Raw genomic sequence first — 25641 nt, forward strand, 5'->3', positions numbered from 1 at the left:
AGGAGAGGGCGTCTGTGCCGAGCGTGCTGGTTTTTGTTTGGATCTGTGGTGTACGCGATTGGGACATTTTTCCACTACCCTCTACTTTAATTTATAGGGAACACAGTTTACCAAAATTGGCACTGTAATGTCATCTCAACGCCTGGTGAGAAAAGCGTCGCACGCTGGTAGTTGGTACACCGACTCGGGTAAGACAAACTAGTGCTCGCGTGCCTTTTAAACGGGCACAGCTGTTTCTACAAAGGCTTTTGTTTCCTTAAGTGCGCATTTCTTGCTGAGTAAGACAATTCATTCATTATATATCGGACGAGTAAGTGGCCTAAGCATTGGCAAAACGCTTTCCATTTCGATCGCCTTGCAAGCCGCTTGTATTCTGCGTTTTAAAACGGGAACGCTGTCACGGTTACCGCTCGGAAAATTAGCACCACCTCGCGACGTCTGTTTGACAGCTTCCGCGTAATGCCATAGCTCAATTATGATTTGGCGAGGAAAATAGCAAAGTCAGGAAAGGTTAGTCTGCTGTTTCGGTTTCGCACGGCAAGGACCGTATCCTGTGTATTGGATAGCTGCAGCCTGTTTTTATTTACAGGCCAATGTTATGGCATAGCATGTTTCATGTAGACGTGACAGAACGTTGACGGGCGTTTCGCGCACGCCTTTTATGGTCATACTCTCGCCAAGTATTAGGTGCTAAGAAAAAAAGATATATATTGCGGGAAGCGTTGGTACTCGTTCTTGACGTTTCAACTAAACGTTATCGCCGACAGGCCTTAACGTTGGCACTCGACCATGAGATGTCTTCCTGTATGATCGCTTGTGACGAACCGGTAGATGAACGCGGCTTCGTGTGCGTGTGCGACGTGCGAACTTCTCTCCACCTCGCCCCCTTTCCCAGCGCATGGTAGCCAAATGTTGCCTGGCTAACCTCCCTATTTCATCATGACTTCTCTCTCGCTTTTTGTTTTCTCCTCTCTAGTTAATGATGCTACTGAAATAAAAACGAGTGAGCCTTTTTAGCTTGTATGTATTTATGATGAGCATACCTCTAAGAGATGTGAAGACAGCAGAGTGGATCAGAGAACAAACAGGGGTAGCCAATATCCTAATAGATATTAAGAAAAAGAAATAGGTCTGTGCATGTCACTTCATGAAAAGGACAGATAACCGATGGTCAATTAGAGCATCGGAAAGGATACCAAGGGATATGGGCGATGACAAAGTCGGGAAGTTTGCAGGTTAAAAATTGAAGGAGAGCTAAGGTAAATTGGAGCTCATTGGGAGAGGTCCTGCAGTGGGCATAAGTGGATGATGATAATGAGGCATATGCGGTATATGTGTGTTCTGTTGCTCAAGTTTCAGCCTTATTTATGCAAACTGACTTCCCATACAAACAGTATTTTTGTGTACAGCATTTAAGTTTGTTTAGCTGGTCCTCACTGTCTGCAAATATTTAAGAACCGCAGAAAAAAAAAGAAGAGACGAAAAGCAAAAACAAGTGAAACACTCTACAGTGACAGATGTGTGTTGTTGTTGGTGTTCCTGAGTCACTATTTTGTTATTGTTCATCTTTCAATAGTTGATCTCTCAATAGCCTGGCGAGTGAACAAGAATTCAAGATTGGCGACCAGCCCCTAGAATCTGTACGAGAGTATGTATATCAAGGCCAGTCACTAGCAGGGGAGTCTACTCGGAAAAGAAATTTACCCAATAAATGAGGATGGGCTGGAGCGCATATGGCAGCCATTCCAAATCGCGACTTATCAACTCATCGCTGTCCGAAAAGCAAAAAGTCTACGACCATTGCATTTTGCCAGTAAACCAACATACGGGGCAAGAACTTGGTGAATAACAAGGAAACTTGAGAAGAGTTTAAAAACCGTGCAACGTGCGACGGAATGGAAAATGACAGGCATAACATATCACAGAACAGCAGAATAGATCGGAGAACAAACAGGGGTAGGTGATGAACTAGATCTAGTTGAAATTAAGCAAAAAAAGGAACCTGCGAAGGCCATGCATTGCATAGGACAGACAACTGGTGGTCAGACGAATGAGATGTTTCCCAAAAGATGGGAAATGCAGCGGAAGATGGCAGCGAGTTAGAAAGAGTGATAAAATTTTTGAAGGCATAAAATGGAGTGGAACGCACAAAATAGGGTTAATTGAAGATTGTTGGGACAGTCCTTGGACCTGTATTGGACATAAGTGAGGCTGATGATGATGATCATTGTTGTTGGTCTTTCAGCACGAGAATTAAGGTATCAGCTTGAAAACTGGCTTTCGGCTGCGGGGCCACCAACATTTGGGCCAGCAAGGGCAATTATAGCACCGTAAGTACAGAGTCCTGTTCGATATAATCTATTTTATTGAAGATTTCAGCTCCCATTGAGTGAAAAACAGTGACGTAAACATATGTGTTGTCCCTTGTTGCAGGCATGCTGGCTACCAGTACTGTGGTGCCTGTGCCGCACATGCCTACAAGCAAGTCGACCCTACTGCTGTGTGGGTATCAAATGCGAAGCATTTCTTAGCGAACCTCAGGCACCTTGGCCGTTTCTATCTATCTATCTATCTATCTATCTATCTATCTGTCTGTCTGTCTGTCTGTCTGTCTGTCTGTCTGTCTGTATAAATATATATATATATATATATATATATATATATATATATATATATATATATTGTAGCGAAGCGTTGGAAGCCTCTAATGGGTCGCCCTCTCGAGCGCTTACTAGTGGGTCGTCCTCTTCCGCTCTTCTGAGACAGCACGCTCCTCGCGCTCAGAGTCGGCACCCCGCCTTGACTGTCGCAGTCGTTTATCGTCGCCGAGTGCCCGCTAATAAACGTCTTTATAATATATATATATATATATATATATATATATATATATATATATATATATATATATATATATATATATATATATATATATATATATATATATATATATATATATATGCCGCCTACGTCTGGGCACTCCTGGTCGCCTCCATAGGTTGTAATATAACAAAATTGGCCTAGCAGAGGATCAATGCATGAACAACACGGCTCACTGGTCATGACATGAATAACGCAAAATACCTGTCACGTACGTCTTGAAACCCTTTCTCTCAGACACGTGTGGCACATATCCGAATACCAGAGTTCATGTTGTGCGGGTATGTGCCACAGGTGATACGGAGTTTCAATCAACACAGAAACCGCGAACATACACATTGGCACGCGAAGAAAGTGATAACCAACTTTAACCAGCGTTTAATTAGTGTTCTTTAACGTGCACTGACATCGCAAAGCACATGGGCCTTTATCATACCGCCTCCATCGAAATGCAACCACCGCGGCCGGGATCGAACCCGCGACCTTCGGCTTATCAACCGAGCACCGTAACCGCTACACCACCGCGGCGGACGCAACGAAATTGAGGGAGCTGAAGACAAAACACCACTGGAAGACGCTCGACTACCATCCACTCGTTCACGTGGTCCGCAACGTGTACTACGTGGATTGCACAAAAATCACGGTCAGTGCTTCCTACAATAATTCTGCCGAGGGGACCATGCCACTCATCATTGACGGGGACTTGAACATTGATTTATCAAAACCCAACAACGCCTGCTTCTTACACTACATGAAAGACGGCTTGGATGTGAACAGGGCATCACAAGACCTCGTTGCCAGGTACAGGACAGGAGGCATCTTCGTAAGAAGCATCCATGATTTCCACCAGCTGTACTATACCTTGCACTTCACTACACTTGGACCCCTCGTAGCCGCGATCACGAACGGATTCGATAACAAGTCCAGTCCAGCTGCTGGTGCTCACTGATCACGGTGATGATGACCTTGTTCAAGAACTGTCAAAAACCCCTTTCGCACATGCACACGAGTTCGTGAAATGTGCGTGCGTTGTCCGTCATAAGGGACAAGTATAAGCATATCAACTGAAGCGCAACTGTAACAACTGTAACTGTGAGTGTAACGTACGTGCAGTGCGCCTGCGCATACCACTCGGCTGTGTATATATCTAGAGAATTTTTTCTTAAGATAGCTTAGTTGCGCGTAGCGCCTGTCCTGTGCATCTGTGTTCCTTCTTTGTCCTGTTCGAATCCATGCTATCCAATATTGAAGATTATAAGCACTACATATAAGCTTCCCATGTAGCTGTTGGCATCGTTGCGCAACTGTAAACAACTGGTTAATAACACACGTGCGATTTTTCAACATATATGTCTGTGTGTATACCATTTGTACATTTCTCTATCGTCGTTCAGTCACGTTTTTCTCAATGTGAAAAATTGCGCCATAGTCACTTTCCCGCGCATGCTTCGCATAACATCGATTCCCACGGTACGTGGGATCTGCCGAATTTTTTGACTAAATTGGCATCTACCCATAGACAAAAGCTTAGTCTGCCTCTGTCTAGACAAAGTGCAGTACGAGTAGACTCTGTCAACTGATTTTATTTAAAAAAACACACACAGGCGAAGTGAAAATTGAAAGCTTGTCAGTACTCCTTCAAATTGAAGCTTTTTAGGAGTACTGAGACGTTTCTTGAAAATATGCCTTTTCAATGTTAAATGAAGGGACCCCAAACACGTAGAAAAAATATTGCCAGGCCTCGGAGTGCTCTGAATAATTTATATAGTTGTGCTTCTAAAGCCACTTTAGGTTTCAGAGGTTACACTGTACTGTCACATCGTGACCCAGATAGGGATCATGTGGGAGCAGCTCGTTGCAGCATTTGGATACTCGCTCTGGCTCGCTTAATCACCTTTTATGCTCTTACTTGGGATGACTGATGTAGCCATTGATTGAGTGAGCCAGAGTGAATATCACAATGCTACTTGGGCTGCTCCCACACGATCCCTGTCTGGGTCATGGCATTATGATACAGTTTCAAAATGCAAACTGCTATTAGAAACACAGCTATATAAATTATTCACGTCTCTCTGAGGCTTGGCAGTATTTCTTTGTGTGGGTTTGAGGTCCTGTAGTTTCATTTGAAGAGACAGTAAAGAGAATAATTATTTTTCTCGTATTATTAAAGTACTCTTTCACAATACCAAAATTGCCACGCTTGCTGCAAGAAGATCCTTGGTAAGCAAAAAAACGTGCAAAAAAGAAAACATGGGTGGCCACACCAGCTTGAAATTCCTGCACCGATTGCCGTGACATCGTAGATTTTGATGGCGTGTACCAGGGGCGTAGCCAAGGGGGGGGTTGGGGGGTTCAAACCCCGCCAAAATTTTTCAGTTTTCCTTGCGTATATAGGCACGCACACATACAAACGCACGCACGAACATACATAAAGTATGGTTGAACCCCCCCCGAAAAAAATTTCTGGCTACGCCCCTGGCGTGTACTACAGCCTACGTAGTTTTTTGTCTTTAAAAATTAAGTACATTGTCGTCTGAGAGGGCCAGAGAAATAACATTCCAAGTTTCAATGAATTTTGTCGCGCCAATGTTGCCAAAATACGAAAAATTCACTTTGAAATTCGTGATCTCACGTGCGGAAATTTCGGCATGAGACTTAGAAATTAAAATTTAACCTTGATTTTCTCCTCTATTAATATTCCTATGATGGTGAAATTAGCGACGTTAGTGTTTTCAGAGTACGATTTTATCAATCTAAACCGGTTCATTGTTTCACTTTAGTGTCCCTTTCACAGAGAAAGGGAATAGTTGCAAATAAAATAATAATAAAATAGCCGTGTCAGTATCCATTAAATGGTTACCATAAGTGTGCTGCATAAAGAAGAAAGAAGGAAGTGCCTGGGAGGGAATTGCTATTGAATGTAGACGAAAACATGTTCACAATGAATTGAAAGTGTAAACATTGCTCTCTTCATATTCCAACTTTTAGGTTCCTTGGCTGGAGTTTATCCTATGAAAGATGCTGAAATGTGCTTTTTTCTCAGTTGTGAAGATATTGTAGGGCCCATTTCATACTCTCCCAGCTTGCTTGTTGTATCTTGAAAATGCTGATACTTGCTGCATGATGGCTACCATTAAATAACCTACCTTCTGATGCATATGCATGCATTGCTTTGCACTGAAGGGTAATGTTTGCAACCTGCAGGCGACGTGTCTTCATCCTGGGACCTTCCCACCATGCCCGCATCGGGGGATGTGGTCTTTCCCCAGCCAAATCCTACAGAACACCATTGTACGATCTCACCATAAACCAGGAAGGTGCGTACGTTGCATGCGAGCTAGTTGTTTCATTGGCAAACGCGAGTTTGATAGGTGCAAGACAAATGAGGTTTGTGATGTCTCATTTCTTGCCCCTTAATTGTTACTCACCTTAGGTGTGTGCATGTGTGTGAGGGTATGAGAGAGGCCACATGGCAGATATGCTTTTTTGCCAGAATATCAAAAGAATACTTTGGGCAAATGTAGCTACTGTTCATAACACAGGTGGCCTTGCAGCTATAGTAGGGATACCCCTGTCACACGGCAAATCTGACGTCATTTGCAACGAATGGCATTAGGTGAACTTAATGTCATTTTAGTTGCCTACTATCACACGACGAAAACTAATATCATTTTAAAATGGTGACCATGAGCTTAGCCAGGCCTCCTGAGCCGTGACTTAGGAAAAAACAAAAATATATCAAAATTTGCACGTAACAGGCGTGTATCTTTGAAAATAATTTTTTATCACTAAAAACTGCTACAACAGTACAGGCGCAGCCGTTTTACACAATTTGCGACAGCTGCGCAACACAAGCGAAGTCAAGCTGCTAGTCAAGCCAAGAGCCAATCAAAAATCAACATGGCCGACGACATGATGGAGCGTGGGCTGTGGAAATGAGATGGTGGCAGTTACTTTGTGCAGTCACCACCTTGATCCCCAAAACACATGCAATTGGATGATCAACGCCGCGATGCAGGCAACAATGACAACAGAGCACAAATGAAACATGGCCGGCGTCCAGCCGCTATAGTTGAGAGTAGCTTCTTTAGAAACATTAGTGCATGTTATTACGTCATCAAACCAGCAGTTATAGTCTCGATTGTAAAAAATAAGTGATTTACTAATTACAAAAGTTACATATACATAAGTCAGTAGCGATCTCCTTAAAAGGTCCCTGGCGTTCAGACTACCCATTCGGTCCGAAATCAAATGCGAATGTGCTTTGTGAACTCATTCGATAGAAAATGTCATTTTCATCGAATGGTATTACTTCCCCCGTGTGACATCAAACAAATGACATTGCAAATGAATGGCATTTGCTGTAAATGACATTAAATTTGCCGTGTGACAGGGGTATTAGAAGGCATCAGCATTTCCACCTGAAATGTGAATGCACACAGGCCTGCACCGATGGGCGCACACCATGTGGTTGAGAATGTTAGCAAGGCTGTTTCTTGAGTAGCGGAGGCAATCAGCTGCCGTTCTTGGTTGATGTGGGTGGGGCCTCTCCTGCCTTCTTAAGTAGTACTCGACTATAGATATTTAATGTTTCCATAAGCTGTCACTGGAGTTCAATGTTTGCAGTGGCCCTTTGATACTCATCACCATCTGCCACAGTGGCTGTCACATGCTGCTGAGTACGAGGTTGTGGGCTCAATTCCAAGCTGCGCCAGCCGCATTCTGTAGGGGGGGGGGATGCAAGCCTGCTTACGTACCATGCATTGGGTGCACATTGAAGTATGCCAAGTAGTCCAGTTTAGTTCGGAGCACTCCGCTATGGTATCTCTTACAACTAACCAGCGCTCCCACACAGTCTATGCTCCCATAACCATGCTCCAACAATTTATCTGGATGTACAGTGACACGGAGAAGATTCAAGTTAAAAAACATGTCTGCTCAGTGCTGAACCTTGGGACCATCATTTTATTTATTTATTTAGTAATACTGCAGGCCAAGCAAGAGGGGCATTACAGCAAAAAAAGGAAAATACAAACATGCATAAACAATGCTGCATAAAATAACCATAATGCATACAAAAAGCAGGAATCACACTTCCACATCGCTAAAATTCACAAAAACGGTTTCAAAGCAGCCATGAAATCATTCAACTCAAATGCATCAATGGAAAGGGAATTCCACACTCTCACCATTCAAGGGAAAAAAATTTGTGCTTGTAAGCATTTGTTCTGGCTTAAATTTTCACAAACAAATATTCATGACTGTTTCTTGTTCGTCTTGTAGTGAGCCGACATACAAAAGAGTGTAACGCCATATTTTTCTCAGCAAGAGTATTGTGTAGTAATACAAGGTGATTAATTTTTCTGCGTGTTTGTAGTCTCTGTATTCTGTTTTGTAACATTAATGAGTAACAGTAATGTAACATTACTTTAAAAAATTTATGCTGGACTTAACCGTGATGGCAGCAGAATAATTGAAATGGGAGCATCGTGAGCAGTGGTACAGTGGTTTTGATATGTCAGTGGTTCTTGCATCAGTGCGCTGCTCGTGAATTCCAACGCTGTGTTGACCTGCCTGTAATTATGCACATTCACGTTTGCAGTTTATGAAGAACTTTACGAGACGGGTGCATTTGAAGAGGTATCGATTCATGTTGACGAGAATGAGCACAGTCTAGAAATGCACCTGCCTTACATTGCGAAGGTCATGGAAAAGTGAGTATGCTAAAACTAATTATCATCTAACGACAGGTCTAATTTCCTTGATGTAACAACTGTATTAGAACTACAGTACAGAATTCTGATGGTGTCTTTGTCTACTGTTTACTGTTTCCTTCACTGATTTTTAAAGTGTATAATCTATGAACAAAAAAAAAGTGAACCTTTACGATAAATGGCAGCGCACACCGAGTTGGGACACGTACACGAAACACAAAAAAAGGACGACACAAGCGCTGAACTTCACCTGATCTTTATTGATGACCACATTTGCTTAAATAGCATTTTCTTGTGCATGCGTGTTGCATATGGCTAGAGCATGGCTAATGCAGTCTTTCCTCCTCTCGAAAATTTCTGCATTAGCTGCCCATCGGTCGCTGTATCTTCAAAAGAGAGGAGGTTTTTAGGTATTAACATGTGATGTGGTTTTGGTTTTTCTGGGTTTTTGTTTTTTTAGGTTTTTTTGCTATCTTGAATCCTTTCGCTCTTGCATTGTGTTTTGATTGCGGCTCCTGGGTTTTTATTGCTCTTAAGATTGTCTTAGGATTACGCTCTAGCCATATGCAGCACGCATGCGCAAAAAAATGCTATTTAAGCAAATGTGTCATCAATAAAAATCAGTTGAAGTTCAGCGCTTGTGTCGTCCTTTTTCTGTGTTTCGTGTACGTGTCCCAACTCAGTGCGTGCTGCCATTTATCGTAAATATGACCAACCAACTAGCCCACAAGTACATTTTAAGCAAGTGAACCTTGCATGTGATTTTAGTAATATGGCAGGTTCTCTGGAAAATCTGTCACAAGAAAACGTGGGTTCTTCTCGGAGTGCATGATGTTGGGGTCCTAACATGGCTTTAGAACAAAGGAAGTCATGAAAAATCAATAAACTGACAAAATTACAGAATAAGGGCAAAATAGAAAAAAAAATAAAAATCTGTGAAAAATTAAGAACTAATGAAATAATACATTATGCTTGCACACTATGCCACAGCTTGCATACAGATTTGTGTACAATTTTTTGATTGTGTACAGTTAGTTTAGTCAAGGCAATGTACGGTTAATGCATGTTGAAGAGGCCAGACCATGTACATTCAAAATTTGTATTCTCGCAATCAAAATATTATGAACATTGTGGGCAGAGTCCTTTCTATGTGTATTCACATTTTGAATATTGCTGCTCCCATGATGCCACACAGCTTCATGCCTTAAAATACCATAAGTACTGATGCTTACTTCAGCAGAGATATCTGTAAAGAAAACTTTACCGCTTGGTTGAGTTATATGAAGGATGGCCATCAGAGATGTGGCTTCACGTTTATTTATTTCCTTAATTTACCATGCTTTACAAGCTTCTACGTGCAAGTCACATTAAAGGCAACAACAAAGAGCCAATAAAGAATGAAAGATGGGATGGAACGTTGGAAAGTATGGCCGATGTATATGCGATCAGTGCATTCGAGGTGACAGCGAAGAAATCTGCGGAGTTTTCTTTATGCAGTACAACCTCGATGCAACACGCACAGATGTAACAAATTATAAGATATAACAAGGTAATCCAAAAACTAGTTTTTTTTCCTTTTTTCTTGCTGGTACGAGCACGTGTGCGTTTAAAGGGGACACTAAAGAGGAAAAAGATTTTTCTCGTATTAGTAAATGCTCTTTCACAGTTCCATAAGCACCACGCTTGTTGTGAGCAAACACTTGATAAGCGACAAAACACGCAAAAAGAAATTGTGGGTTGCGATGCCACCTTGAAATTACTGCAACAAACATAATATTAATGAGAACGAACAGACAATAACGCCAAGGAAAGTACAGGGGGTGTCATCTGTAGTATTTAGAATATAAATGTGAAGAAAGTAAAGTGGACGAAAAGATGACTTGCCGCCGGCAGGGACCGAACCTGCGACCTTCGAATAACGCGTCCGATGCTCTACCACTGAGCTACGGCGGCGGTCATCCTCCCGTCCACTTTGTGGGGTATATATGTTGATTTAAACCTAGGAGTGTTAGTCAGCGCCAATCGCAGCCATGGCGGCGAGTGTGGAACACTCTTCTTTTTGCCTGTTGGCGTCACGTAGCACGTGATCTTTTTACGAGTTGGCAGCTGACCAATAATCCCTCGCATACTACCTGAAGGCATTAAGTCAGCCAGGACGAGACCCTCGCTATGAATGAAGGAAAGCAGATGATTTTTCAGGGGCTCGTTTATCTTTTGTTAGACACAATATTAATGAGAACGAACAGACAATAACGCCAAGGAAAGTACAGGGGGTGTCATCTGTAGTATTTAGAATATAAATGTGAAGAAAGTAAAGTGGACGAAAAGATGACTTGCCGCCGGCAGGGACCGAACCTGCGACCTTCGAATAACGCGTCCGATGCTCTACCACTGAGCTACGGCGGCGGTCATCCTCCCGTCCACTTTCTGGGGTATATATGTTGATTTAAACCTAGGAGTGTTAGTCAGCGCCAATCGCAGCCATGGCGGCGAGTGTGGAACACTCTTCTTTTTGCCTGTTGGCGTCACGTAGCACGTGATCTTTTTACGAGTTGGCAGCTGACCAATAATCCCTCGCATACTACCTGAAGGCATTAAGTCTGCCAGGACGAGACCCTCGCTATGAATGAAGGAAAGCAGATGATTTTTCAAGGGCTCGTTTATCTTTTGTTAGACACAATATTAATGAGAACGAACAGACAATAACGCCAAGGAAAGTACAGGGGGTGTCATCTGTAGTATTTAGAATATAAATGTGAAGAAAGTAAAGTGGACGAAAGATGACTTGCCGCCGGCAGGGACCGAACCTGCGACCTTCGAATAACGCTTCCGATGCTCTACCACTGAGCTACGGCGGCGGTCATCCTCCCGTCCACTTTCTGGGGTATATATGTTGATTTAAACCTAGGAGTGTTAGTCAGCGCCAATCGCAGCCATGGCGGCGAGTGTGGAACACTCTTCTTTTTGCCTGTTGGCGTCACGTAGCACGTGATCTTTTTACGAGTTGGCAGCTGACCAATAATCCCTCGCATACTACCTGAAGGCATTAAGTCTGCCAGGACGAGACCCTCGCTATGAATGAAGGAAAGCAGATGATTTTTCAAGGGCTCGTTTATCTTTTGTTAGACACAATATTAATGAGAACGAACAGACAATAACGCCAAGGAAAGTACAGGGGGTGTCATCTGTAGTATTTAGAATATAAATGTGAAGAAAGTAAAGTGGACGAAAAGATGACTTGCCGCCGGCAGGGACCGAACCTGCGACCTTCGAATAACGCGTCCGATGCTCTACCACTGAGCTACGGCGGCGGTCATCCTCCCGTCCACTTTCTGGGGTATATATGTTGATTTAAACCTAGGAGTGTTAGTCAGCGCCAATCGCAGCCATGGCGGCGAGTGTGGAACACTCTTCTTTTTGCCTGTTGGCGTCACGTAGCACGTGATCTTTTTACGAGTTGGCAGCTGACCAATAATCCCTCGCATACTACCTGAAGGCATTAAGTCTGCCAGGACGAGACCCTCGCTATGAATGAAGGAAAGCGATGATTTTTCAAGGGCTCGTTTATCTTTTGTTAGACACAATATTAATGAGAACGAACAGACAATAACGCCAAGGAAAGTACAGGGGGTGTCATCTGTAGTATTTAGAATATAAATGTGAAGAAAGTAAAGTGGACGAAAAGATGACTTGCCGCCGGCAGGGACCGAACCTGCGACCTTTCCTTCATTCATAGCGAGGGTCTCGTCCTGGCAGACTTAATGCCTTCAGGTAGTATGCGAGGGATTATTGGTCAGCTGCCAACTCGTAAAAAGATCACGTGCTACGTGACGCCAACAGGCAAAAAGAAGAGTGTTCCACACTCGCCGCCATGGCTGCGATTGGCGCTGACTAACACTCCTAGGTTTAAATCAACATATATACCCCAGAAAGTGGACGGGAGGATGACCGCCGCCGTAGCTCAGTGGTAGAGCATCGGACGCGTTATTCGAAGGTCGCAGGTTCGGTCCCTGCCGGCGGCAAGTCATCTTTTCGTCCACTTTACTTTCTTCACATTTATATTCTAAATACTACAGATGACACCCCCTGTACTTTCCTTGGCGTTATTGTCTGTTCGTTCTCATTAATATTGTGTCTAACAAAAGATAAACGAGCCCTTGAAAAATCATCTGCTTTCCTTCATTCATAGCGAGGGTCTCGTCCTGGCAGACTTAATGCCTTCAGGTAGTATGCGAGGGATTATTGGTCAGCTGCCAACTCGTAAAAAGATCACGTGCTACGTGACGCCAACAGGCAAAAAGAAGAGTGTTCCACACTCGCCGCCATGGCTGCGATTGGCGCTGACTAACACTCCTAGGTTTAAATCAACATATATACCCCAGAAAGTGGACGGGAGGATGACCGCCGCCGTAGCTCAGTGGTAGAGCATCGGACGCGTTATTCGAAGGTCGCAGGTTCGGTCCCTGCCGGCGGCAAGTCATTTTTTCGTCCACTTTACTTTCTTCACATTTATATTCTAAATACTACAGATGACACCCCCTGTACTTTCCTTGGCGTTATTGTCTGTTCGTTCTCATTAATATTGTGTCTAACAAAAGATAAACGAGCCCTTGAAAAATCATCTGCTTTCCTTCATTCATAGCGAGGGTCTCGTCCTGGCAGACTTAATGCCTTCAGGTAGTATGCGAGGGATTATTGGTCAGCTGCCAACTCGTAAAAAGATCACGTGCTACGTGACGCCAACAGGCAAAAAGAAGAGTGTTCCACACTCGCCGCCATGGCTGCGATTGGCGCTGACTAACACTCCTAGGTTTAAATCAACATATATACCCCAGAAAGTGGACGGGAGGATGACCGCCGCCGTAGCTCAGTGGTAGAGCATCGGACGCGTTATTCGAAGGTCGCAGGTTCGGTCCCTGCCGGCGGCAAGTCATCTTTTCGTCCACTTTACTTTCTTCACATTTATATTCTAAATACTACAGATGACACCCCCTGTACTTTCCTTGGCGTTATTGTCTGTTCGTTCTCATTAATATTGTGTCTAACAAAAGATAAACGAGCCCTTGAAAAATCATCTGCTTTCCTTCATTCATAGCGAGGGTCTCGTCCTGGCAGACTTAATGCCTTCAGGTAGTATGCGAGGGATTATTGGTCAGCTGCCAACTCGTAAAAAGATCACGTGCTACGTGACGCCAACAGGCAAAAAGAAGAGTGTTCCACACTCGCCGCCATGGCTGCGATTGGCGCTGACTAACACTCCTAGGTTTAAATCAACATATATACCCCAGAAAGTGGACGGGAGGATGACCGCCGCCGTAGCTCAGTGGTAGAGCATCGGACGCGTTATTCGAAGGTCGCAGGTTCGGTCCCTGCCGGCGGCAAGTCATCTTTTCGTCCACTTTACTTTCTTCACATTTATATTCTAAATACTACAGATGACACCCCCTGTACTTTCCTTGGCGTTATTGTCTGTTCGTTCTCATTAATATTGTGTCTAACAAAAGATAAACGAGCCCTTGAAAAATCATCTGCTTTCCTTCATTCATAGCGAGGGTCTCGTCCTGGCAGACTTAATGCCTTCAGGTAGTATGCGAGGGATTATTGGTCAGCTGCCAACTCGTAAAAAGATCACGTGCTACGTGACGCCAACAGGCAAAAAGAAGAGTGTTCCACACTCGCCGCCATGGCTGCGATTGGCGCTGACTAACACTCCTAGGTTTAAATCAACATATATACCCCAGAAAGTGGACGGGAGGATGACCGCCGCCGTAGCTCAGTGGTAGAGCATCGGACGCGTTATTCGAAGGTCGCAGGTTCGGTCCCTGCCGGCGGCAAGTCATCTTTTCGTCCACTTTACTTTCTTCACATTTATATTCTAAATACTACAGATGACACCCCCTGTACTTTCCTTGGCGTTATTGTCTGTTCGTTCTCATTAATATTGTGTCTAACAAAAGATAAACGAGCCCTTGAAAAATCATCTGCTTTCCTTCATTCATAGCGAGGGTCTCGTCCTGGCAGACTTAATGCCTTCAGGTAGTATGCGAGGGATTATTGGTCAGCTGCCAACTCGTAAAAAGATCACGTGCTACGTGACGCCAACAGGCAAAAGAAGAGTGTTCCACACTCGCCGCCATGGCTGCGATTGGCGCTGACTAACACTCCTAGGTTTAAATCAACATATATACCCCAGAAAGTGGACGGAGGATGACCGCCGCCGTAGCTCAGTGGTAGAGCATCGGACGCGTTATTCGAAGGTCGCAGGTTCGGTCCCTGCCGGCGGCAAGTCATCTTTTCGTCCACTTTACTTCTTCACATTATATTCTAAATACTACAGATGACACCCCCTGTACTTTCCTTGGCGTTATTGTCTGTTCGTTCTCATTAATATTGTGTCTAACAAAAGATAAACGAGCCCTTGAAAAATCATCTGCTTTCCTTCATTCATAGCGAGGGTCTCGTCCTGGCAGACTTAATGCCTTCAGGTAGTATGCGAGGGATTATTGGTCAGCTGCCAACTCGTAAAAAGATCACGTGCTACGTGACGCCAACAGGCAAAAAGAAGAGTGTTCCACACTCGCCGCCATGGCTGCGATTGGCGCTGACTAACACTCCTAGGTTTAAATCAACATATATACCCCAGAAAGTGGACGGGAGGATGACCGCCGCCGTAGCTCAGTGGTAGAGCATCGGACGCGTTATTCGAAGGTCGCAGGTTCGGTCCCTGCCGGCGGCAAGTCATCTTTTCGTCCACTTTACTTTCTTCACATTTATATTCTAAATACTACAGATGACACCCCCTGTACTTTCCTTGGCGTTATTGTCTGTTCGTTCTCATTAATATTGTGAAAAATCATCTGCTTTCCTGCAACAAACATAGTGATGCCATAGATTTCGACTGCGTCTTCTGTCTCCTATGTGGTTCCTGATCGATGAAAATGAAGTACATTGACCTCTGAGGGTTCTATAGACTTAGAATACCAAGTTGAGCCAATGTCTCCAAAATACAACAAATACACTTTGAAATCTGTGACATCATGCCTGGACATTTTGACGCGAAATTTAGAAACATTAACCTCGATTTTCACCTCTATAATTAAACTTATGATCGCGAAATTATTGACACTGTAGTTTTTAGAGTACAATTTATCAGTCTACACTAATTTATTATTTCACTTTAGTGTCCCTTTAACGAATATCAGATAGAGTAATGAAGGTTTTTTTTATCTGGATGTGGTTTTTTTAATCAGCTTTTTTTCTTGGCTGTGGCTTATGATGAGACTGTGTTAGTTGTTCTGCTGATATGTTGAGTGTTTTGGTTGTTTGTATTTTTTTTCTGTGAAACCAGCCAGGAGTTCACCATTGTGCCCATCATTGTGGGATCGCTGAGTCCCGAAAACGAGGCTTTTTACGGCCGACTGCTGAGCAAGTACCTTGCTGATGCGGACAACCTTTTCGTCATATCCTCAGACTTCTGCCACTGGGGTTGGTCATCCCTATCTTCTTCCTAAATGGCCTCTGGGAGGTTAATTGTTTGGGGTAGTTGGTATCTATTCCTTGCTAGGTTATTGCACACCGCATAGAGGACAGAAAGCAAGGTAGTGGCCGCGCACAATAATCGGACGAGGCCTGAAATCATTGAGGTGTCCGATATTATTTTCCTGGGGAAAGACTGCGTCAGCGTGGCTTCTCTGTAACTGACGCAGAAAGAAATTACATATCGAAATTCATCATGTAGAGCTAGGCGATAGGTGCATTTCTTTGGAATGGGTGGCTTTCAGTATTATACCATTCCTCCTTCATTTTGTTGTTTATTTAAATGTGTGAAAGGCTTCGATGTTATAGTGACCACACGGGTATGTGTGGTGTTGTGTCCATGATTAGAGATGTGTATGTCAAGAAGCGATTCAAGATACATCATACATGCAATGTATATAAAAGCATTGTTTGTTCACCCAATAAATACAGTTGAAAGTTTGCGCTCGTGTCTGTGCTGTTCATTCCTCATCCTCTAAGCGGTGCGCAGTAACGTAGCAATGGTCTTTGGGAGCGGGCCTTTTTATCTGACAGTCTTGGAAAAGTCCTTTATTATCCTACCTTAATGAAAATTGGCATGCATGTGTATCATTGAATGTCAATTTAAAATCTGCAAACTGATTTTAGATATCTCATTTAGAAAGGAAGTAATGACAAACTTCTACGTTTTAAGTAGGTAATTTTTTACGGGTCGTTATGGTAACTTGCAATGCAAAAGGTTACTTTTCAGTACTATGTGCTTCTAAAAGGTCCAACCCATAGGCTGAAGCAAATTAGATGTCAGAACAGCTATTTCCTTGATTAGAAATAATTTTCAAACTTGGAAGGTAAAAATTAGCTTCCAGTAATTAGCTGATATTTATCAAAAGATTACAATTGCATCGAGGTTGTGGAAAAAATAAAATGCCCCCCCTCCCCGTGAAATTTTTTTTTGCCATGGCATACAGAGCCCAAAATGACACTAGACCACATCTGCCTGCATGGCCCCCACTCCAGATCAAGGAGGACCCCCCCCCCCCAAAAAAAAAAGCTCTGCCTACGCCCCTGCCCTTGAAAGATTTAGAATGGGCACTGGTGCACAAATGTGAAGCCATCAAACTGTGCTCTGCTTTTATTCTAGAAAGAGAGCGAGTGACAAAGGTTTATTTCCAGAAAAGAAGAGAGGCTGGGCTGAGCTGTAGTACGCATATGCTTTGACCTGTTACTACTCGCTGAAAGAAACGATACACTGCAACATAGACAGGAATGGCTGTTAGCAGTTATCATAAGTGAATATGCAGTGTAAAATGATATTCAGAAGGCATAAAATGTTGTTGCTAGCACTGTCCTTTGTTACGTCTGGACTTCTTTTTAGAACCTTGGCTTGCTACTTGAGGTGAGGTTGTTTTTGTGGAACGCAAGAGAATTTAACGGTGTCTAATTACTTTATTTATGATAGCTGAAATTTTATGGTGATGATGTTGTTTGTACTGCTTACGCAACATTGTAGCTTTGTACTGGTTATGCTACTGAAGTAGCTTTTTGCAGCGTAATGCCATTTGTATTGTTTCACTGCATATGCTGCTATTTAGAAACTGCACAGAAATGGGTGGTATGGTGCATGTTGTTGCAGGGCTCCTGTTGCCTTGTTTTTCTTACTTTTCTCGCATGGCTTGCAGGGGCTAGGTTTCACTATCAGTTCTACGACAAGTCCTGGGGCAACATCCATCAGTCCATTGAAAAGCTGGACAAACAGGTAAGTGCTTGTATTATAATTTGCTTGTCTTTTGTTCTGCTCGCAGTGATGCGTCCAAATAATCGCTTGGCAACTGCAGACCAAAAAGAAGCGCAGAAAAGCGGTGTGATGAATGTTATGAGCTAGAAGAAGCCTAAGAAGCACTAATAAACTATAAAAAGTTAACATACGTTTTAGTCCATGAAATATTCATATTCAAAAACTTCTTGCATAAGTGTTTTGCTGTTTGAGCTGGTGAAGAGGTTGGTCAAGACATGGGCCACCATCGCATTCAGAACTTTTGTGTGGAGGTCATTCAAGAAATTAAGAATTTAAAATGCAGTGGTCATCATGGAGGATGGTACAGTAGAAGTTCGCACTGACGAAGTGCTGCCTGACAGTGATAATGATGATGATGACGATGGTCATTTAAGTGCTAATAAATTTATTTTCTGACAGTATATCCAGACGTAATTTTTCTTCTCTTGTTGCAAAAATCTTGTGACATGCTGCTTTGTTCTAGTAATAAAAACTGGGTGTGTACTAAATTCCAGTGCATATGGCTTGCTTATGTTAAAACCATGAAAATTGTGCTTGCATTAGATTCAGGACACCTTTATAGCAGGGTGTTTGTTGTTGACTGGAGTGTTCATGTAATTTTTTTCGATATGAGCATGTTGTTTTATGTGCCATGTGAACGCTCAGCTGTGGAAGTACACTACCATCAAGGGTGCATATCTTCAAGCTGTGTGCTCGTTTATTTCTTGCATTCCTAGGGGATGAGCATAATCGAGGAGCTTTCTCCGACTGCGTTCACCGCGTACCTCAAGAAGTATGGAAACACCATCTGCGGCCGCCATCCCATTGGGGTCCTGCTTAATGTAAGCTTGCATGAAAACCCCAGCATCTCTAAAGGAGCTCAACTTCACATCTCAGTTTTAAACAAGATCAGGGCAGTGTGAAGGCTTGAAGTGATGAAAAGCTGCATTGCTGCAGCCAACACTTAGACTTGTCGACATATTGGCTTCAATTTAACACTGCGATGCAGCACCTTAAGATTACTGTCAGATTAATTGATAGCTTATAGCCTGAGGTCTGTTCACCTTTTCCTAGAAGGAAGGTGTCCTCTATCAGTCAATGTGAGTTAATGTGCAGTACGCATAATTGCCGTTTCTGACCGTTGTCCTGGTCTACCCTTGTGCAGTTTTGTTATGGAGCTTTAAACTGGCATGTAATACCGAGAACAGTCGGCATGGCAAGCCATCATGTGAGTGTAACGAGGCAACCCCAGGTGCACATGCTGGTTGTTTGTGCGTGTGAAGTGTTAGTGGATTGCACTAAGCCTACTCTGAATATTCTTCTTTGAATATTCTTCTTTGAATATTCTTCTCTTGCTTGAGGGTGTGTCTGTGGGAGCATGTCTTGGCAGGTGCGTATATTTAGTCATAAATCTGAGATTGTATCATGTTGCAGAATAAGGGTGGAGTAGGCCTAGCGAGACTTTTGTCTTCAGAAGTCTGACAATGCTGTGGTTGTGCAAAGTAGGGATGGTAAGAATGATTGCTTTAAAGGGACTATGCAAGACTTTTTGAGCATGGTCAGCAAACGCTGCTGATTGGTGTTCGAGGCTCCTGCGAACGTGTGAGCATGCGGCCTGTAATTTACAATTGATTCTTAAAGTCAGCTAGAAATTGCTCGCTCGTAAAAAGATCACGCGCTACGTGAATGCCAGCTCGTAAAAAGATCACGCGCTACGTGACGCCAATAGGCAAAGAAAGAGTGTTCCACACTCGCCGCCATGGCTGCGATTGGCGCTGACCAACACTCCTAGGTTTAAATCAACATATATACCCCACAAAGTGGACGGGAGGATGACCGCCGCCGTAGCTCAGTGGTAGAGCATCGGGACGCGTTATTCGAAGGTCGCAGGTTCGGTCCCTGCCGGCGGCAAGTCATCTTTTCGTCCACTTTACTTTCTTCACATTTATATTCTAAATACTACAGATGACACCCCCTGTACTTTCCTTGGCGTTATTGTCTGTTCGTTCTCCTTAATATTGTGTCTAACAAAGATAAAACGAGCCCTTGAAAATCATCTCATTTCCTTCGCTCTTATCTCGACAGATGATGCCAGAATCCAAAAAGTCATAGTTTCGCCACAAGGACGAAGCAATGAGAGCGATAGCAACAAATTGGAATGTCACATAAAGAACGGCCAGCAGCTTGAAACTTGCAGCGTGCTGCTCAAGCACGAAGGACGCACAAAAGGAACACACATAGAACGAGCGCGAACTAACAATTGTCACAGCTTGACACTTAAAGCGTGCTGCTCAAACACAAAGGACGCACGAAATGAACGCACAGGTATACAAAGGACGAGCGCGAACTAACAACTGTCACAGTTGTTACATCTTTGTGTTTGAGCAGCATGCTCCTTTCGCAAACGTGGCCTCTGCAGTGAGCGAAGTGACCTTCATGCACTCTCTAACTTCAACGCAAACATTGCGGTGAAAGCATAAGAGATACAAATCGCCCCCATCACGAGATAAGTGCACGCGCTCGGGTGACCGCGCCCTGTAGGGCAATGTACAGGCGGTAGAGGTAGAAGGCGCGTGCACATCGCAACAAGCTAGTGTGCTTCGATGCGTGCACCTCGAATAAAACGTGCGTCAAGCACCCTAGCAATGAGCGGGACGGCCACGTTGCCCTTCGCGCCATCTCGCTGGTGATTGGTGATAAAGAGAACACGCTGAAGCGCTTCCGAGCTCTGCGTACCGTCAGCGCTAAATGGTGTATATAAATAGCTCACCATTAGTGTGCTGGAGGACGCATGCTCCGTGGCCGAGTCGTTAAACGCCGCGCGCTGCGGAGCAAGGGATCGCAGGTCTCAATCCCTGGTCTCGTGCTTCAAGAAATTTTTCTTATGAATTATTTTGTGGCTTTTATACATATATATATATATATATATATATATATATATATATATATATATATATATATATATATATATATATATATACACATACATACATATACATACATATACATATACGGGACGTGACGGTGACGGCACCAACCAAATAAAACGACAGCGTCATAAGTACAAAACCCACAGCCATTGGCTCATTTGAGCATTGTGAGCTGCATAGTTACCGCGGATTCTGCGAGAGGCTGCCACGTGCCCATGTGCGCGCTCTTGGCCAAACTGAAAGCCGCGCATCCAAAGAAAAAAAAGAGGAAAGAAACTGCTCAAGATCATGACGCGTGCTGACTAATGGACATAGCTTCTTGCCCCCTTGTGTAGCTTTCAGCACGCTTGTGTAGCACATCACCCCTGTGTAACGCACTCGCTGGTATGAAAGGAGAGAGAGAGAGCATTTAAAGCATGCGGCAGTCGATTCGTGAGGCAATGAGCTCATTTAATGAAGTCATTTGATCATTACTTGGAAAAGTGTTGCAGCGCCCCTTTAACACTGCTGTCTTTGCAGGCTGTGGACACACTCCAGAATTCTGGAAATGGCCACAGGATGGCGCTCAAGTTCCTGAAGTATGCCCAGTCCAGTCAGTGTATGAGCATGAGCGACTCTTCCGTCAGCTACGCTTCAGCGGCTCTCCGCCTCGAGTGATATTTGAATGCCAAAGTTTTTCTGTTTCTTTGTGCACGCGCTTATACTCACCAGTTTGTTTTTCTGTTGGTTTCCACAATATCTTTCATTTAACGATGGATTTTGGATGCGTGATTAGTGTGGTGGGTGTTGTTCACTTTTTTATATCTGAGCAATCACGCAGTGTGAGTGGATGGCCTGTGAGAAGGAGTGATTTGAACATGTCATATCCACATCACCACAGTGAAACCTTTCTTGAATGAACACTAGTTATTTTGTCTCATTTGAAACAGCTCTGAGCGAAATAATTACTATTCTCATTGCTGATGATGGTACAGAGGCAACAGCTTTGACAGGCAGTGATTGTTAGTGCCTCACTGGTTCAGCAGCTTGAAATAAAAAAGACAAACAATTTATGGTTAATTGTGAGAGCGATTGAACATCAGCCATGCTGAACCTCCCCGTGTGCCCAAACCTGTGATACTACTTTGACTCCAGTTGCAATTTCGGGCTTGGAAATTTGTGTGCACTGAAGCTATTTTATGCTGAATTGACTCGCAATGGGGTTGCTATTGATTAGAGTGTACTCTTTCACTTCGGCAGTTGGAGTGGCGTGGAAACAGCAATTTGAATGTAGCAGTTCACTTTGATGACTGTAATAAGTTACTCAAGCTGATATTACAAATTTATATGTTAAGTGTGCTGAATGTGCGGCAGTAACTGCTTTCTCGATCTCTTGTTGTTCATTCAAGCAAAGTATTGCTGCACACTCGCATTGTTGAACACAACATGTGATGCGCTGAAAGCTGCAAGCTTGGTATTTGTGGTTTGCTAGTGACCACAACTGTAGGCCAAAGGTCAGTGTGGTGTTCCGGTAGATTACCTAGTATAGGAAAGAGCGTGTGTGATGTATCAGAAGTCTGCTATTGCTGTGGATAAGAGAGATCGCCATTCCCATTGTACAGTATGCAAGCGTAGGCTTGTACACACTAGTGTGAAAAATGAAAATGAAAGATAAAATGAGAACCGAAAGATGTTAATGAATAAATTTAATGATCTGGTTAAAGCATTCTACTGCGGAGCACAAGATTGCAGGTCCATTTACCAGTCATTTACCTTGGCAGCCACACTTTGAATTGAAGGGGGGGGGGAGGGGGGAGTGGTCACAGTGCTAGTATGCTAGTGCAACAAATGAAACTAATAGACAGTTAAGCCTAGGAAAGCATAGGGGACGTTATTTGTTGTTTTTAACTGTAGTGTTTTGGTTATGACCTAAGTTGAAAGGAATTACAGTGGACGAAAAAGCACCCTTTCCATTGGTGGGATCCGGAGCCACAGCTTCGTACTATATGCTAGAGCAATAAAATTTAGCTGCACACTAGAGAATCCTTTGTTATCAAAATTAATCTGACTCCTCACTCTACAGACTATGTGTAGATTTTGGATGTAAAACCCTATCATTTGTTAATGTTTGCATCGGAACCACAACAGACAAGCTTGTATGGTTTTCCATGTAAAATAGTAGTCATCACATAAAGCAATCTATATTTATGCTTTTTCTCACTGTCATATGCTTATAGCAGGCATTGGACCCATTGAAGGTACAGTTTAACCTCATAAAATCAATGGATATTCTGACACAGTGGCGCAGTGACACAGTAGGGCAGACAACCAGTGGTCAGTTAGAGCAACCTAATGGTTACCGAGGGATGGGAAACTCGGCTGAGGACGGCAGCGAGTTAAGCAGGGTAGGGAAATTAAAAAGTTTGCAGAGATAGAATAGGATCTCTTTGTGCGGGATAGGGTGAATTGGAGATCATTGGCAGAGGCCTTCGTCCTGCAGTGGACATGAAGTAGTCTGATGATGATGATGATGGATGTTGGTTGGCCAGGGCGTGGTTACCTTTCTGAATTTTTATTCTGCATGAGAAATCTGATCCCATAATAACTTTCTTACAGGGGTGCTGTTAGACAATTTTAGCAGAATGATTTTTGTTCACTGCTATGCTCACACTCACCTACACAAGGAGCAGCAGTGGTGTGAATTAATTTTAGCTACTTGTCAAAGCAGTTGTACCAAGAAGTGCAGCACTCTTTTCATGGGAGAACAAATATGATGCCATGAAAGGAAACGTCTACCGTTTTCTCTAAAATTGTGCTGACCACCCAAATGTTTTATGCCAACGTAAATTGGTAACTTATGTGAAGTTGATGTATTTTTCGGGTGTCATACACTTGTCTTTAAAGCAATTGCATGTCCTCTAAATTTAACACTAGTCAATAAACAAGAAATTATGTTGCATCTGAATATTTACTTCAGTCGCAGCATATGTAGTCGGGTGCACGACTTATGAACAAGATTTTGTCCAGCAATGCATAAATGAAGACATGTACAAAAAAAAGCATGAGCTGTGGTTCAATTGATTTTGCTGTTGAGATAATGTGGCTCCATTGCACTCTAGTGGGCAGAGTATTGCTGTACCTGACCCCTTTGCTGAAGGCATTCTCTTGTTTTTTTTAGATGCATCACGTTCTGTCAGCAGCATGAAGGAATGCTTCTTTCTGTCGTTCCTTGTAGCCAGTAATTAACGTTTGCAGGGCCATTGAGGCTGTGATTGTGTAAAAGACGTACACTGGTGATTGTGAAGTAAATAGGGGCTTAATTACTTTAATTATGAGATGCACTAGAAGGTGTACAACTAAATATTGTTCTACCTTGATTTTCTTTTGCTGGTATTGGATGTACCTTGGAACATAGTACAAGTTCGACACATTAACTGAAGGTCCGTCATAATTTGTCGCTGAAGATGATGTGGAAGCAAATGCAGCTTATGATAGGTTTTGCAGTTGAGGAACTTAATTGTTGGAGTCAGAGAGTAGACTTTGTTATGTTATGCTGGCAGTATTAGTGAATATATGGTACCCTTTGTGTGCTGCCCTCTAACTGGCCATGGTGAGCAGAAAATGGTCAGCTAACAATATTGGCGGCCATGGGTGATGTGTATGTCCTCATTTGTTGATAATATCAAACACGTAATGGTAAATAAATGCAGTGGTTAGTGTCCAATTTTTAGACTTCCTAGGAGCTGTGAAGTAGTTTGAGAAATTGTGTACATAGAAAATTTGACGCATACCTTTTTAGCGCCCTCAAAGGCTTGTGTCGCCACAGCTGTGTCCGAAATAGTTCTCAAGGCCGGTCATTTTCTATAGTCGGATACAACTTAAGTCCGGAGAGGCCCCGCTCAAATGATTGAAGCGTGGCAGCCGATGGCCCCCGCGACTGAAGAAATAGTCCCGCTCTTGCAGCTGGCATCGTTCTTCGAAGGCGGGGTCACCGGCCACCCGGCTTATGACGTCACTGTAGAGAGTGCTCGCCCATTGGGCCAAGCCTGTGTGCATCCACCTTTGTTCTATCCGACTATAGGCATCTTGATGCTTGTACTGTGACAGACGACAGCAGTTGCACACATGTATATAAATATTAAAAAAAGAAACAAGAAAGAACATGCTGTTTCCTGTGACAGCGGCCCCTCTATTCTTGCTATGCTTCACTGCGATATGTTGCATATTCTTGACCGCATAACACATCTGCATTGCGGTGAAGCTGAATATTGGGGACTGCTACAGCTGCAAGCAAATTGTCACATGAGAGTGCTGTTAGCAGGCTGCGATGTAATGAACAGGTCAGCGGTAGTGACTTTGAATAATGCGATTTCGAACCTGCAATAACTGCAAAAAGCCGGAAACTAGAATTGGGAAGGGTTTCTGCATCTAAACAAATGTATTGTGAAGGTGTCTGAAGTATTTGTCATTGACTGTACTGAACGTAAATATGGAACAATGAACCGGTGATAACAAATGAATGGTCAGCGTGTCGTGCTTGTGTGAAAAATTACATGTATATTTTGTTTCCTGTATTGTGGAGAAGCACTTGATAAAGGAAAAAACAAGTTTAAAGAAAAGTATTTGTTCATCTCTGTGTACAGTACACTTTGTGGTTTTCTGTTTCTTGCTAAAATTTAGTTATTTACTGTCATGTATCAACTAGTATCGCAGCGTGTGTTTCAGAACTGATGTTAAAGTTTATTTTGTCGACTACGGTTAGATTAAAAAAGAACTGACGAAGTATTTTCTACTTGCTTTCTTTTTGATCTTGCATTAAGGTAAAGTCCAGACACTTCAAAAATTGGGAAAA

At 43.2% G+C, this 25641-nt stretch overlaps 1 protein-coding gene across 1 annotated transcript; it reads left to right on the top strand.

The window, feature by feature from the left end:
• Positions 1 to 25396, top strand: LOC119401295 (protein MEMO1). The gene is made up of 9 exons (XM_037667988.2): positions 1 to 188; positions 2246 to 2330; positions 2434 to 2502; positions 6082 to 6194; positions 8480 to 8591; positions 15940 to 16076; positions 17786 to 17862; positions 18618 to 18722; positions 21330 to 25396. Exons 1-9 carry the CDS (start codon positions 128 to 130, stop codon positions 21465 to 21467), a joined length of 897 nt encoding a protein of 298 aa, XP_037523916.1. The 5' UTR covers positions 1 to 127; the 3' UTR covers positions 21468 to 25396.
• The last annotated feature ends 245 nt before the right edge of the window (positions 25397 to 25641 follow it).

Source organism: Rhipicephalus sanguineus, chromosome 8 (genome assembly GCF_013339695.2).
Source record: "Rhipicephalus sanguineus isolate Rsan-2018 chromosome 8, BIME_Rsan_1.4, whole genome shotgun sequence".
Taxonomy (NCBI): domain Eukaryota; kingdom Metazoa; phylum Arthropoda; class Arachnida; order Ixodida; family Ixodidae; genus Rhipicephalus; species Rhipicephalus sanguineus.

Excerpts from the sequence above, each read along its gene's own strand:
- LOC119401295 (XM_037667988.2), top strand. The coding sequence starts at position 128 with ATGTCATCTCAACGCCTGGTGAGAAAAGCGTCGCACGCTGGTAGTTGG. Across the intron at positions 16,077-17,785 it reads CTCAGACTTCTGCCACTGGG|GGGCTAGGTTTCACTATCAG; the intron begins GTTGGTCATCCC and ends CATGGCTTGCAG. Across the intron at positions 17,863-18,617 it reads TTGAAAAGCTGGACAAACAG|GGGATGAGCATAATCGAGGA; the intron begins GTAAGTGCTTGT and ends TTGCATTCCTAG.